This window comes from Mixophyes fleayi, chromosome 3, assembly GCF_038048845.1.
Source record: "Mixophyes fleayi isolate aMixFle1 chromosome 3, aMixFle1.hap1, whole genome shotgun sequence".
Classification (NCBI taxonomy): domain Eukaryota; kingdom Metazoa; phylum Chordata; class Amphibia; order Anura; family Limnodynastidae; genus Mixophyes; species Mixophyes fleayi.
Window position 1 is genome coordinate 238,508,142 of NC_134404.1, and position 14,263 is coordinate 238,522,404.

General features: G+C 39.2%; 1 protein-coding gene across 1 annotated transcript; it reads left to right on the forward strand.

Annotated features, from left to right (window-relative positions):
* The first annotated feature begins 4,867 nt into the window (after nt 1–4,867).
* On the forward strand, nt 4,868–10,364 carry TOMM20 (translocase of outer mitochondrial membrane 20). The gene is made up of 5 exons (XM_075203327.1): nt 4,868–5,471; nt 6,939–6,985; nt 7,596–7,677; nt 8,562–8,704; nt 10,125–10,364. The coding sequence occupies exons 1-5, from the start codon at nt 5,345–5,347 to the stop codon at nt 10,167–10,169; spliced, it is 444 nt and encodes a 147-aa protein (XP_075059428.1). The 5' UTR covers nt 4,868–5,344; the 3' UTR covers nt 10,170–10,364.
* Nucleotides 10,365–14,263: the final 3,899 nt, after the last annotated feature.

Sequence of the window (14,263 nt, forward strand, 5' to 3'; positions counted from 1 at the left end):
AGGAGCATGTAAGGGCCATCAGGAATAAATCCGAATTACACTCCATATCCAGACATTTTATTAAACATCACAATGCTGATTCTAGTTGACTTAGATTCAAGGGCATTGAGCATGTCACATTAGGTTCACGTGGTGGTGGTGATTTGGCTAGTAGACGAACATGTAGAGAACTGTTTTGGATATTTAGACTTAACAATCTCGCACATAATGGATTAAATGAGGGATATGAATTAGCTTCTTTCATTCATTGATTATTCTTTTCTTTCCATAGGTCTGTATGCATTATACTGGCATTTTTTTGTATGTTTATGTATTATCATATTATAATTATACATTTTTTTATATACTTTTCTTATACCTTTATATATATGTATCTATGATAGTGTATTGGTCTTCTAGAAAATGATGCCTGATATTGGTTGTAATGTTAATTTATAATCCTGTGTTATGTAGTTTATGTTGCATGATTTTACTACATTGTATTGATATGGTGATATTTATACTCATATTTATATTGTACTAACAATATTGTAATACATTTTATTCTTATTTGGATAGCCTACTGGTCTTCTAGAAAATGGCGCCCGATTCTGGGCTTTTTTAATATATGTTTATATGCTCAAGCAAATTTGTTTGTTTGTATTTTAAATGTTATTAGTTTGATATGATATTAATTGTCTTATGTGGGTCGGCATGTTAAGCTGTTTATGACAAACCGGATGTGATGTATCAGAATACCGGAAGTATGCGGTTGTGTTCCAGATGCGCTCCAACACTCGTTCTGCGAGCCTTGGCGGCGGGAAGTTGTTCCGGACCTGATTCGTCAGACAAGTATTGTTTTTATTATTTAAACCCACTGAACTACTATGTTGTATTTGACCCCTTGAGAAAGTCTTTTATTGAAACACGTTGGGTACTTTTTGATGTACTTATCGCTTGAGAGGACAGATAAGCCTATGTTTTTAATATTTCATGTATGGCATTATTTTGCTCTTGGTTCTATTAAATATTTGTATATATTATTTGCTTGAGCTTTAATTGAATTCTAAGTTACAAGAACGTACTATACTATTGTGTTTGTTAGATCTAAAATTCTGATCCAAGTTTGCCTGTGGTGTCAAGTATATCTGGAAGCGCTTCAATTAGCTGGAGAGAATGGACACAGACCAAGTTCTGTATACAAGGAATATTCTCTGTTTATTGATTCAAAGATACAAGTTTTTATAGTCTACTGAATATATGAATCCTACGTCATAAGCATAGAATAGTCTATTGGATGCGCAGCTGATTACATTTCTCACGTATTCTTGAGGTGTTTAACTTTCTCTCCATTGAGGACAGATGAGTCTTGTTCTTATCTAAAGGGGGCTGGAGGTTCATCTCCTGTATGCCATGTCCAATGTCATGGGCACAGCTCCCACACTACGAGCTGAAAATGTAACTACCTATTCACATATCTTGATACATAACTTCAGGAGTTCTCTATGTCAGCTTAACCTCAAGGCCGTGGGCTTACATCTTGTAAAACTGCATATCAGCAGAAAAATGAAAAATCTCTTTTAGCAAATCAAATTTCTATGCGAGTTACAAAAAATGGCTGAACAAAGGCTTTATGAGGCCTTAACAAAAAAAATCATGTTTAACATGTCTATCCTTTTGAGTTCTAGTTCATACTTGGATCCATTTCCTGAGGATAAGAAGGCTCTACATATTTCAGATGAGGTGTTTATGTATTACCTTTTGGTACGGGTCCTAATTGGCACTTTGCACTTTTGTAATCGTGACTTTAGAAAGAATTACGCTATGTGTAGCGCTTCTTTTTCTTTTTAACTACTCACTTATATTTAAATCATACTTGCCAACCTTTTAAATCTAACTCCGGGAGATCGGAGTATAGATCATGTGACAGAAGGTAGGAGGGGGCATGACGACGTCATTACATCACTATAGCCCCACCCCAACCATAAAATAAACAAATTCACGGTATTGAATAGCGGGTAGGGCTTAATGACTCGATTAAGCCCCCCTCCCGCTATTCAACTACATGAATTTCAGTATTTTACAGGGTCCGGGAGGTTTGCCTACTCTTCCGGGAACATCCTGTAAAGTCTGGGGGAGTAGGCGAGTATGATTTAAATATATATATATATATATATATATATATATATATATATATATATATATATATATATATATATATAAAATGCACTCTCTACTGCAAATTATATAGATATTATAGGTCACTTTGGGAGTCCTAGTTACAGATTTTTTTTTAGTTTAATCTTATCTATATTTAAAATCTGTTGTTTGCTGTAGTTTGTGAAATCTAAAATGAAAATAAAATAAAATACTGCCATCCAGTGTTTTGGAGGTGAACTGCGTGAAATCATCCCGATCACCTCTTTTTGTGATCACCCCTTTTAGTACATCTCATATCCAGGGGCGGATCCAGGGGGGGGGGGGGGCGATCGCCCCCCCTAAGACACTCTAAGACACTGCAGCTGCATTTAATTTGTAGTGTAATCTCACTGCCAACAGGAAGCATTGTCCGGGCAGCCCGGCCCCCATCCCGCCCCCTCCTTTCACTCACCTGGGTGCTGGCTGGGATGGCTGACGTAGCAGACTGGGAGGAGGGAATCACCAGCATTTTCATTCATTCACGCTGGGCTGGGTGGCGGCAGCAGCAGGCAGGCATGGCATTCCTTACTACACTATTACAACTCTGATTGGAGGCACTCTAGGAAGTAAGAGGCTAAGGCTTCACCAATGAGAAGGGAGGAAGGGAAACAAACAGGGTCATTCATTTTAGTGAGCCAATGACAGTTTAGTCTGTCTGGTGGGGGGCGGGACTTAAATTGGATAACAGGTTAGTCGACTAATGATTATATAGTGCAGCATTGTCTGGGTGGGGAATGGGTACTGTGTATGTACACAGGAAGTAAGAAGGAACTGTGCGTTCCAGCCCCACATGTTTTATACTCGTCCTCCCTGCATGCAGAGCACATTGCACTTTTGCATCCAGAGAGCAGTCAGCCTTCCTTCCTTGCAGCCTGCTTACCAGCCAGCCTTCCTTCCAGCCTGCTTACCAGCCAGAGAGACCAGCCTGACCTAGTAAGTGGAGTCTGTAGCCCCTCATAGCTTTGTCCATTTAGTGTGGTATCTCTGGGGGGTCGGGGGCAGGTTATCACAGAGAGAGAGAACTGTAAATTATGGTGTGTTACTGATTTCTTTAGAAAGGGGGACGAGCAGGAGAGTAGATTGTGAAGTTTGAGCTTTAGGTGATTTTCTGTGTATCTGTCCTCCATGGCAGCTGCAGCCCCAGTGTGTTTGTTTAAGTGTACCATTTAAAAATGAAAAATTAAATCTTTATTATTTATTTGTCAAAATATAAATCTTGATTTGTAAATTATAGCAACATATAAAATAGTGACCTAAAGTAGTGATGGTGCTTACAGTGTCTATAAAATGCAACTGCTTTGTTGTCTTTATATTAGAATGAACATTTTAATTTGTGTGACAATGATAACTCCGTGTGATTTAAAATGGCTGACTGATATATAGGTCCCACTACCACGAGTTTGCGTAATATATATATATATATATATATATATATATATATATATATATATATAAAATGTGTGTGTGTGTGTCAGGATGAGAGCATAAATCTGGTAGGCTGAAATAGAATATTGAATGTCCGGGCCCAAATAAAACTTTGCATGAATACATAAATTAACCTGATCTTCAACTCATATAAATGTGTGACCAAATGACTAGGAGGTAATTGAGTTAGGCAAACCCTTTGTGAGGAGACCAGCTTAAGATATGCAGATCAGACATCCCTTGTATTTGCCAGTGTGTAATTTGTTGATACATTTGATTAACAAGCTGTGTGTGCTTGTATGTACATTTGTGTAACAGTCTGGAGGTGTGAAGAGGTAACCCTTTGTGTGCTGGTGTGGGCCTTGCTAGTCTGTGAATAGCTAGAAGCCTGCGTGCCAGTGTGGGACAGTATATTGGGGTCCTATTGCCCGTACCCAATAGGTGGAGGCAGAACCTGAAGTGTCTGGGGGTGTGAGAGTGCTGTGTTGGGGTGATTCCATAGGTCTATACCCTGTGTGATAGGTAGAGACAGACTGCGGGCTGAAATCGTGTGTGACCTCATACAGCAAACACCCCAAAGTCACGGCAGCTGGGAGCGTGTTCATGACTGTATGTGTATAATGTGTGTATGTGTATATTATGTGTGTGTATGTGTGTAATATATAAATATATATTATACACACACTCATATACAATACCCCTTTCATAAGGCAAAACGTCTCTGGTCTGGATAGCCGTCTGTCTTCTCGGACGCATTGGTCCTTCTCTCCGTTCGTGCAGACAAGTCTGTCTTCTCAGTGTTGCATCAGCTGAAAGGAGCTTCTCTTCTTTACGTCGTTTAAAAACGTGGTTGAGAAGCCAAATGGGGCAGGAGAGGTTAACTGGTCTAGCTCTTGTACATATTCATCGGGAAATTAAAGTAGACCTGGACAAAGTGATTGATCGCTTTGCAAACAGCGGAAATCGAAGATTGGATTTTGTGTTGTAAAAAGTTACCTATTTGTATTTATTCTTGTTATTGTTGATCATTCTGTCTTTTTCATTATTTGTTGCTCTCATTGTTGTGATTTTATAGCTATTTATTGTTTTACTTAAAATAAAGAACAAACTTGGTCTTAAAATACATTTATTTGTGAGACACATTGTAGTAGAGTACAGGAGTCAGGACTGGAGAGGGGGAGGAGTCAGGACTGGAGAGGGGGAGGAGTCAGGCCTGGAAAGGGGGAGGGTTCAGGACTAGAGAGGGGGAGGAGTCGGGACTAATCGGTAAAGCGCCCCCCCCCTAACAGAAAAATCTAGATCCGCCACTGCTCATATCAAAGTCCTTTGTACTACAGAACGTACACTAGAGTACAGATAGAAATGCAAGCACTACAAACTACTCAAATGGAAAGCGACTTGCATTTGTGAGGGCCTTTGGAGTTTACTTATACAGATAGACCTAAACTGAGATGAGCGCTTCGGTCCAAAAGAGAGCGATTCCGTGTTTACTATAAGTATTTGCTCGAGAACATGTACCTGTGTCATTTGTTATTTGGGATAATAAAGCTTAAAAAAAAAAGTCATACTGTAACTAGAAAAAAACTTACAGCGTGTCGTCGCTGATTAAAACGTCATCATCGCGGGACGACCATCTTTTTTACTCCAAGGGTGGAGAAGGAGAGTGTGGACTGCGGGTGGTTATAATATCAATCACTGTAATATCTGAGGAAAAGGGCAGCGGAGGAGCGAGAGGAGGAGAATGGTGGTGGTGGGGAAGACCAGTGCCATAGCGGCCGGGGTGTGCGGGGCCCTATTTTTAGGTTACTGTTTTTACTACGACAAGAAAAGGAGGAGTGACCCCAACTTCAAGAACCGTCTGCGAGAGAGTAAGACCCCTGGGTTGCTGGAAGGGAGCGGGTAGCCAGGGATTAGATGGCTGTAGGTTGTTGACATGACTGCAGCCGGTAGTGGTGGTAACACAACGTGCTGTACACGTGAGGCAGCGACTATGGATGTAATGATGTGGGATAATATATTTATGTTGCAACGTGTTGACTTAATGTAGCGTGCAACTGCTGAATGTAATGTTGAATGAGGGACATTTATTCTACAACACTAATGTTGAGTTGTGGAAAATTGTATCCGTTATCATATCATATTATGTTAAGTTTGGTAATCTGGTGTAGTGCAATCGGTTACTTTTACAAAAAAATCTACTGAATGTTATATATACTCTGAAAAGGTATTTCAAGGCTTTGATCTTTCCAATCGTGTGTGCTTCTTATTTGTCATAAATGCAGCAGCCCCAGGCCCTTTCTTGCCCTTACCTTTTCGGTATAATGCTCTACTGCAGTGCCATTTTTGTTAGATTGACAGTGTAGGGGGATGTTTTGTTAGGATAAATGGACATTGGGGAATTCAGTTGAAAATAATGTCTCCCAAGGGTGGGGGGATGATAATGTGCACTTTATAATTGAAATGACTAATTACTTCGGTAATTAAATAAGATGTTTGAACTATTGATCTAGAAGTAGAATTGTTCACTGTTCTGTGTCCCACATGTGTGTGTTTATAGGTATGTGCTTTTATACTTCCACTGACCCAGAATATTTTTATGCTAGAGGAATAGATACGTAGTTTATCGATACAGCTTAATGGATTCCATTGTAGGGGCACTGACAGATCTGTCACTGCAAAGTTGAGCCAGAATACCTGCAATAATATGCCTTGATATTTAAAAGTCACATATCTGTATTAGTTAAGCCCTTGGCACTGTGTCAGAGAGTAGGAAATATTCCACAAACACTTTTTAAAACCATAATGCAGCAGAATGCATATTCTAACCTGCCTCATTTCAATCTTCAAATTGTGGGTAAATGTAGAGCATACGTGCCTACTTTCAGTAGGCGAAGTCTGGGAGAGGGGCGTGACTAATGGGCGGGAGGAGGTGGGGTGCCTCGAATTGCGTCATTTTGGCCCCGCACCACGAGTAAAATGTTTTGTCGTGGGGGCGGGGCCAAAATGATGCGATTCTCTGTGAATCATGTCATTTTAACAAGGGAGTTCCGGGATACAGGGGAAATGCCAGCTCTCGCAGGAGCCTGGGAGACTGACCCGAATTTCGGGAGTCTCCTGGACTTGCCGGGAGAGTTGGCAAGTATGATGTAGAGTCTGGTGCTACTGTATATTTTGTTTGTAGGAAGAGTGCAGTGAAAAATGGGGCTCCTGGGAAAGGAGTGCTATGTAGGGAGATCTATATTTTATTTTCACCTTTCACAATATCGCGACTTTAACTCTTAATTTGTTGCTTGCTGTTTTTATTTTACCTTCAGTATATATTTATTTTTCCCTAGAGAGGAGAAAACAGAAACTTGCTAAAGAGAGATCTGGTCAGTCAAGGGTAAGTGAGCTATCAGAGTGGATTTGGAGTATGCACTTAATTGTAGCTTGTGAAATAAAGCATAATACTTTGTGGGCATTACTGCTTTAAATACTATTGTTAAAAAAATAGTACATTCCCCTCTCTGTATAGTGGTGATTCCTCTTCCGGCACTCCAGTTCTTCCGCAACAGAGGAGACCTCATAAGTTCAGCACAGTGCAGTTTCCAATCAGCAACTGTAGCGTTAGGTGTCTTATCCAGTATTACTCTTCCTTTGGCAAGCATAATGGAGGCCTAATTTCATCACTACTTTCTCCAGTGCAGATGTAGAAGGTCTCTACTATTCCGTGATGGGCTGCATCTTCCTTATGTCCTCCACTAGCCCTCTCACTCCCATTAAGGCTTTTACTTGAAATGAAATTGTACTATGCTATTATCTAAAATGGAGCCTTCGTTTTATTGCCTAATGAGACACAGCTTTATGGGTTCTGTAAAAAGTTATTGAGTCCTTATTTTCCTGTTTGTTCACTGTTTTTGTTGCACAAAGTAATAGTAATATTCCAGACATTTCTATGTATGGATATAAAATGTTTTCTTTTTGACTAATTTTGAATTTTAATTTTCCTATAGCTACCTGATCTTAAAGATGCTGAGGCTGTTCAAAAGTTTTTCCTTGAAGAAATTCAGCTTGGAGAGGAGTTGCTAGCACAAGGTTGTCATTTACCATGTTCTCAAGTTTTTATATATAAGCCAAGAAAATGTAATGTGATATTGTACAATTGGAAGATAAGTCCATGCAAAAAGCAGCATTATTATCTTGGAAGGATAATGTGCCTTCTTCATAACAATTATTTGCATTCTATTTAAATGTTCAATCAAACCTGGGCCTATGCTATATAGTAAAAAGTACATTATTAGTTAAGTTTAAAAACAAACATAACTTTTTGAATTCGTATTATTGCTGTATATTACATATGGAGACTAGGGATTGCCAAGAGTAGTTTAAAGAAATTGTTTCTCAAATTTATATGGTATTTAGGGATCAGGCAGTAGTTTTCATGAGACTCTGACACAAATTTGAATCTGACTACATAATTTCTTTAAAATAGAAGTTTTGTGTCTAAATTAATTTGCAGTTATAGTAAATGTATTTTATTAAATCTTTTTGAATACCTTAAATGTATTTGTTTTTGTTTGAGATTAGTACCACTCCACTAACTTTCAGCTTAAATGGAGAGGTGTGGGTCTGTTCTTTTACTGACTGCCCTCCTCCCATAACATCTTATCACTTTTCCTCCTGTCAGTAAGCTGATTTACCAGGCAGCAGCTGTATTCTATAATACAGAAAGAGAGCCTGACATATAACTGCCTAATGAGAAGATTTGTAGCTGTGCAGGCATGTTTACATAATCGGGTCCAGAAGTCATAAATGCTTATATCTGAAATGCAAAACTTTCTTTTTAAGGAAGTTGATTGCAATGTGCTTTGGCATAGGGAAATGTAACATTTTGTGGTACACCCTCTTATCTAGAAGAATTCAGTTTGAAATGCAAGTAAAGATTTTGACTTAATAAAATGCTTTTTTTCTGTCTGCAGGTGATTTTGAAAAAGGTGTTGATCACTTAACAAATGCCATTGCTGTTTGCGGACAACCTCAACAGCTGCTTCAAGTGTTACAGCAAACTCTTCCACCTCAAGTTTTTCAGATGCTCTTGACTAAACTACCAACCATTAGCCAGGTAATTGCATATTGTTATGTACATTTTAGTGTGGTAATGATCTGCAGCAAGTATCCGTATCTTATAAACTATTTTCACATAATCCACAAAATCATGATTGTGATAAACTGACAAGTTTGGTGTCAGGCTGAGCCGTCAAAAGCAGTTATGTAGCGTGGGCTGCTACCAGGCATTTAGGTTTTGTTTAAGCAAAGGCCCTGAAAAGTTAGAAAGAGCAGTGAACCACCTTGCAATTGCCTTGTTTTAAAATATTATGGTATAGGTTACAATTTTGAACTCCCATGTAAACACTGGTGACTGTTATGCATCGTTGACAATTTGTGGTAGAAGCATCACTTATACAAACTGAAATTTGTGGTCATTCAATGAGTACACGGATTCCTGCCTTGTTAACAAAACAAGCATTAAAAACTAAATGACTCCATTGCCTTCCATGTCAAATGGAGTTAGGCTAGCTACGATGAAAGCTTGAGACCCAACCACATTCTGTATGCCATCAACCAGCTTTAGTTTTGTAAATCAAGACGTTGAACTTTTTTTTTTTTTTTGCTTTGTCTTCTATATCCTGTGAGTCCCTCTTGAATCTAACGGTAGCCACAACAAGTTAAATTTTAGGAATAAGTTTGTAGTTTAAGCCTTTATTAATTTTCTTACAAATTTTTTCTTATTTTGAGCCATTCAGTTTCAATCTTTCACTGTGCTCTATCCACTGACCATTGACCTCCTTTGTAGAGATAAAAGCACATTTTACCCTCTTGACCTAAGTCCTATTTTAAGGTAAAGGACTGTGTGCCTGTTCTTGTGAGCTTTACATGAGTACGTCAGTCCTGGCTTTTGGTAAAGTTCATGTTAAAAAGCGCAGGACTATGCAGGTTTGGGTGTTGATGGATGAAATATAGGTCAAAACTACAGGTGTTTCCTTAACCTGTATTTTAACTGCCCATCTTAAAGTGACTTTAATGCTAATCTATATGATCCGTGCACATGTACTGTAGACAAAGCTAGTTATTTCACTGTGTGAAACTAAATTCATGTCTTGTGAATGACTGCTGTGGAGTTGGGAGTTTTTAAGTAAAATGATACTGTTTTTTGCTTCAATAACAAATAAACTGAAAAAAATAAACATAAAAAAGGTTAGCCCATAACATTTTTTTCACTCAATTCTTATGATCATGCTGCTTGCCTAAAAAAATAACTCAACCTGATTATCCTATATGTTTAGCTTAAAAAAAACAAAACCACTTGTTGAGCAACATGCATTACCAAGAGAATGTAAAGTTACTCGGACATGGTAGCTTTTACTTTTTTTTTTTTTTTTTCCCATTTTGAAATATTTAACATAATTTTACAAGCTTATGTGCTTACAGTCTTATGTTTATCCCGACTATGTTCGTAAAACATTTCTTTTCTTTTGTTTCAGAGGATTGGAAGTGCTCACAGTTTGACTGAAGATGATGTGGAATAATATTGCAGTACATAGTACTTCAGTACAGTATTTGGCAGGATTGACTAATGGAAACCTTATTATTGAACATGGCATTACTAATAAATGCATGTGGATTTATTTTGTTTTTTGTACACTATTCTGTTACTACACTTAGTTAACTGTACATTTTTTGATGTAAAAGAAATACGTACAATACAGAAATTGTTAAAGCTGCTTGGTTTGTTTTGTTCTCTTTGGGGTGGTAAAAATGATCAAATAACTAGGTTGGTCTAATAAGTCACAAATTTTGCCCCGATTCTTTAGCAAATTCTGCAGTTAAAGTATGATACATTTTACATTCAAAGTCGAGTGCTTATTTCTAACTAGCTGAAGTACCCGGCCTAGTGTACACCAACAGGAGATCTGACCTGAACCCTAATAAATAAACTTGGAAACCATGCACCTAAATGCTAGGAAGTGTTTAGCTCACACTGTAGAAGTTATAAACTCAACAAAAGCAAAACTGTAGCAGAGGTATTGCCACTGTTTGTAACAGTGGGAAATCACCCTATAGTCAGTGAAATGCGTCAAGTCTGTGAGTGTGGAGCACTACGATTACAAAGCAATTTTGTCAGTGGACTGTTTAAATCTTTCTCTCAGGACCAATGCCAGCTGATTAAACCAGAAATAACCGAAACACAGATCTGTGTGTTGGATAATCAACAAAGGATTCCCTGCAAGCTGGGGAGGTGGAGCCAAAGCACCTCCGGACCTTTCTACACTGTGGGCGGTCAGGAGTATAGTAATGCACACGTAGCTGTGCGGAATAATGATTTTTTTCATTTCCAAGTTTTTTATTACAATATCAGCTGAAGTGGATTTGACTTTTGTAAGAACCACCTATACCTGATATTGATACGCAGCAAAGTTTTGATAATCTACTGATGACTAGTTTGGTTCCTGGATGTGTTACCAAAATATACTAGCAACCTTTAGTCCATAAATTGGCTACAGACAGAACAGTATGCCTGTAGATATAAGTGAATATGCCTAGCTTCAAATAAAATACATGGATATTAGCTCCACTTAATTGACATCTCATCATCATTTATTTATATAGCGCCACTAATTCCACAGCGCTGTACAGAGGACTCACATCAGACTCTGCCCCATTGGGGCTTACAGTCTAAATTTCCTAGCACACAGACTCAATGGAGATTGGTAGTTTTCTAATCTTGGTATACCTTTTTGGGATTTTAGATGTATTTAATATTTGCTAAAAGCTCATTAGAAATATTTAAGGTCTAATTGTATAGCATGGTGGCTAAGTGGTTAGCACTTTTGCCTCACGGCACTGGGGTCATGACTTCAATTCCCAACCATGGTCTTATCTGTGAGGAGTTTGTATGTTCTCCCCCTGTTTGCGTGGGTTTCCCCCGGGTGCTCCGGTTTCCTCCCACACTCCCAAAAACATACTGGTAAGTTAATTGGCTGCTAAAAAAATTGACCCGTGTGTGTTAGGGAATTTAGTCTCAATGGGGCAGGGACTGATGTGAGTGAATTCTCCGTACAGCGCTGTGGAATTAGTGGCGCTATATAAAATAAATGAAGATATGTTTGAGTGGTTTTTCTATATTGTAATATTTTGTGGATTTATATATAAATGCTAAAAACTACCGCAGTCCATTTACCTGTTTATTGATTGGTACGATACACACTGTTGCAAATTCTTTGCTCGATTAAAGTGTGCCTGTCATGAAGACTAAAAAAAAAAAAGAGAGAAAGATTGACACAGCCTAAAAATAAATCGATTAGCATGTGCAGAACTATGCCCATCTATATATTACTTGTGCTTCCTTCTACTTTTCCTTTGGCAAAGCTCAAATTGGCTGGTGATGAAGCCATCTGTTGTGTAATCTTACGATTATTCAGGTGCTTGTGCCTTAAAGAGGTGGAGTATGCTTAAACACTGCCAGTAGCCATTAACACTTGCGGATATTTGATACCTGTCTAGGAAGAGGTTCTGATATTTTTTTGATCTGAAATCTGCTACCTAAATAGCAGGAGCCAAGTTTTCCCCCGGTAGGCCCCGACACTGATGGCTCCCCTCTTCGTTGGGGGGAGCGGGTACTTTTTAAAAAAAAAAAAAATCCGTGATTGCGGCGCCGCTGCTCCTCCTCCCTCCTCTGTACCATTCGCACTGACTGTCGGGTGGGACGTGCACGTCACGCCCGACATTCAGTGAGGAACAGGGCAGAGAAAGAAGACAAGAAAAGAAAGAAGCCGATAGAAAAGGCAAGTGAAGTAACCGAAGCAAGGGTGAGCAAAGTCAGCAATGCAGAGCGTGAAGGGGTAGCAAAGGCAGCATGGCAGAGTGTGAAGAGGAGCAAAAGCAGCATGGTACAGGGTGATAAGGGTGGGCCAGAAGAAGGGGGGGGGGAGCAAAAGCAGCGTGGAGAGCTTGTGGCAATGTAATGTGTGTATGTGATGGGTGGTGGCTGACGGGTGCTATTTTGTTTGTGGGGTGATGGGGCAATTTAAGATGGGGTGGTTTGGGAGCTATTGAATGTGGGGCTGAGTTTGAGGAGCGTGAGGTCTATTTATCAAATGTGAATATGAATTATTTAATGGCAGTGACGGTTGCAAGAAATAGGTATATTTATCATATGTAAATGCTATAAATTTATTGCTGGGGCTGTTTGGAGGGAGGGAAATTGGTTTATTTATTAAATGGGAATACTATTACTTTAATGTTGGGGCTGGAGGAAGGCCTAAGTATTAATCGTGGGTCCTATTGATTTAACTCTGGGGGTGGTTGAAATTTTCTAAATGTCCCCTTTTTTTTTTTTTCAAATAGGGCTCCCAACATTCCAGCATCCAGACAAGCCACAACTAAAGAAACCAGCAGCCACAGGTGGTGAAAGTGACAAGAACAGGTAGGAGAGAGCAGGACAGTCTGTCAAATGTTCTGATTCTAGTGGGCCAATCCTGATTTTTGGTGACTCCTGCCCAATCTAAGGGGTAGGTCAAGACTGTGTACTCTATATACACACTGCATTCTTTATATATGACACTATGGTGCTAGCTGTCCTTCGTGGGCTTACCACATCCCCTCTAGTGGTTTGGTTACGCCTCTAGTAGCTGGTCACATCCCCTCTGGTGGGCCCCTACCATTGTATTCCCCCTGTGGACCCTTCATGCCCCATTCCGACACTGTCGTTATTCCCCCCATATGAAGGAAAAATGCCATGCATAGACATGGTATGGGACCACACAAATATTGGTAGTGCTCAAGCATCAGCAGGGCTGGCTCCTATCCTTTAAACTGATAAATAAATAAAAAATAGAATATATGTAAGCTTGGATCCGTTATTTTTGTTACATTTTACATCCTATTGATTCCATCACAGTAAGATTAAATGCAATTGGTGAACTGCTGACCCTATCTATGGTATCACTGGTATGTTTTTACTATGCTTGTTTACTCGCAATGTCCTCTAAACTGCAAGTTCAGTTATCAAGTCAAAGATGGGCTCCTTCTTAAAATGGGGTTACAGTGTTAACCGGGCAGGTATTCTCATTGATTTAGAGATTTATTTACCTCTCCGATTACTACTGCCTACAAGACTTCTCGCATGCCACTAGCCGCTTATTTAGTTCTTTACCAAGCCCGATCACTGTCCCACAGTCTTCAAATCTTTACTCTCTCTGAAACCCATCTCTTTATAGGTCCTACTGCCACCTATACTACCCTCACAACTGTTCAATATACATTTTTTACTTGTACACTCTCGCCCCTCTTGTTTCATTTTTGCCCTTTTCCAATTGAAATGTAAGCCTTCTCATGAACACCCTCCCAACCCTTTGTTTTCATGTCTGCGTTTATTTTGTTTTCCCTGTATTGCCCACAGTACAACACTGCATAATCCGAGTGTTTTTATTTATTTTTTTCAGACGCACTAATGTGCATTATGTATTCAAAGTTCTTGGTGGTGTGGGATGTAGAGAAACACAATACTTTATGTATTGTGGGAATTAGGATTCACCAACACTGGATGAGGTTTCAGAACATTATGGCTCAAGTAACTAAGATGCAAATCCTTTCTGATCCAGCCTCCTCTCTGCCTCACTTC

Coding starts and splice junctions, on each gene's coding strand:
- TOMM20 (XM_075203327.1), top strand. CDS start 5,345: ATGGTGGTGGTGGGGAAGACCAGTGCCATAGCGGCCGGGGTGTGCGGG. Junction 7,678..8,561: donor AGAGGAGTTGCTAGCACAAG/GTTGTCATTTAC, acceptor TTCTGTCTGCAG/GTGATTTTGAAAAAGGTGTT. Junction 8,705..10,124: donor AACTACCAACCATTAGCCAG/GTAATTGCATAT, acceptor CTTTTGTTTCAG/AGGATTGGAAGTGCTCACAG.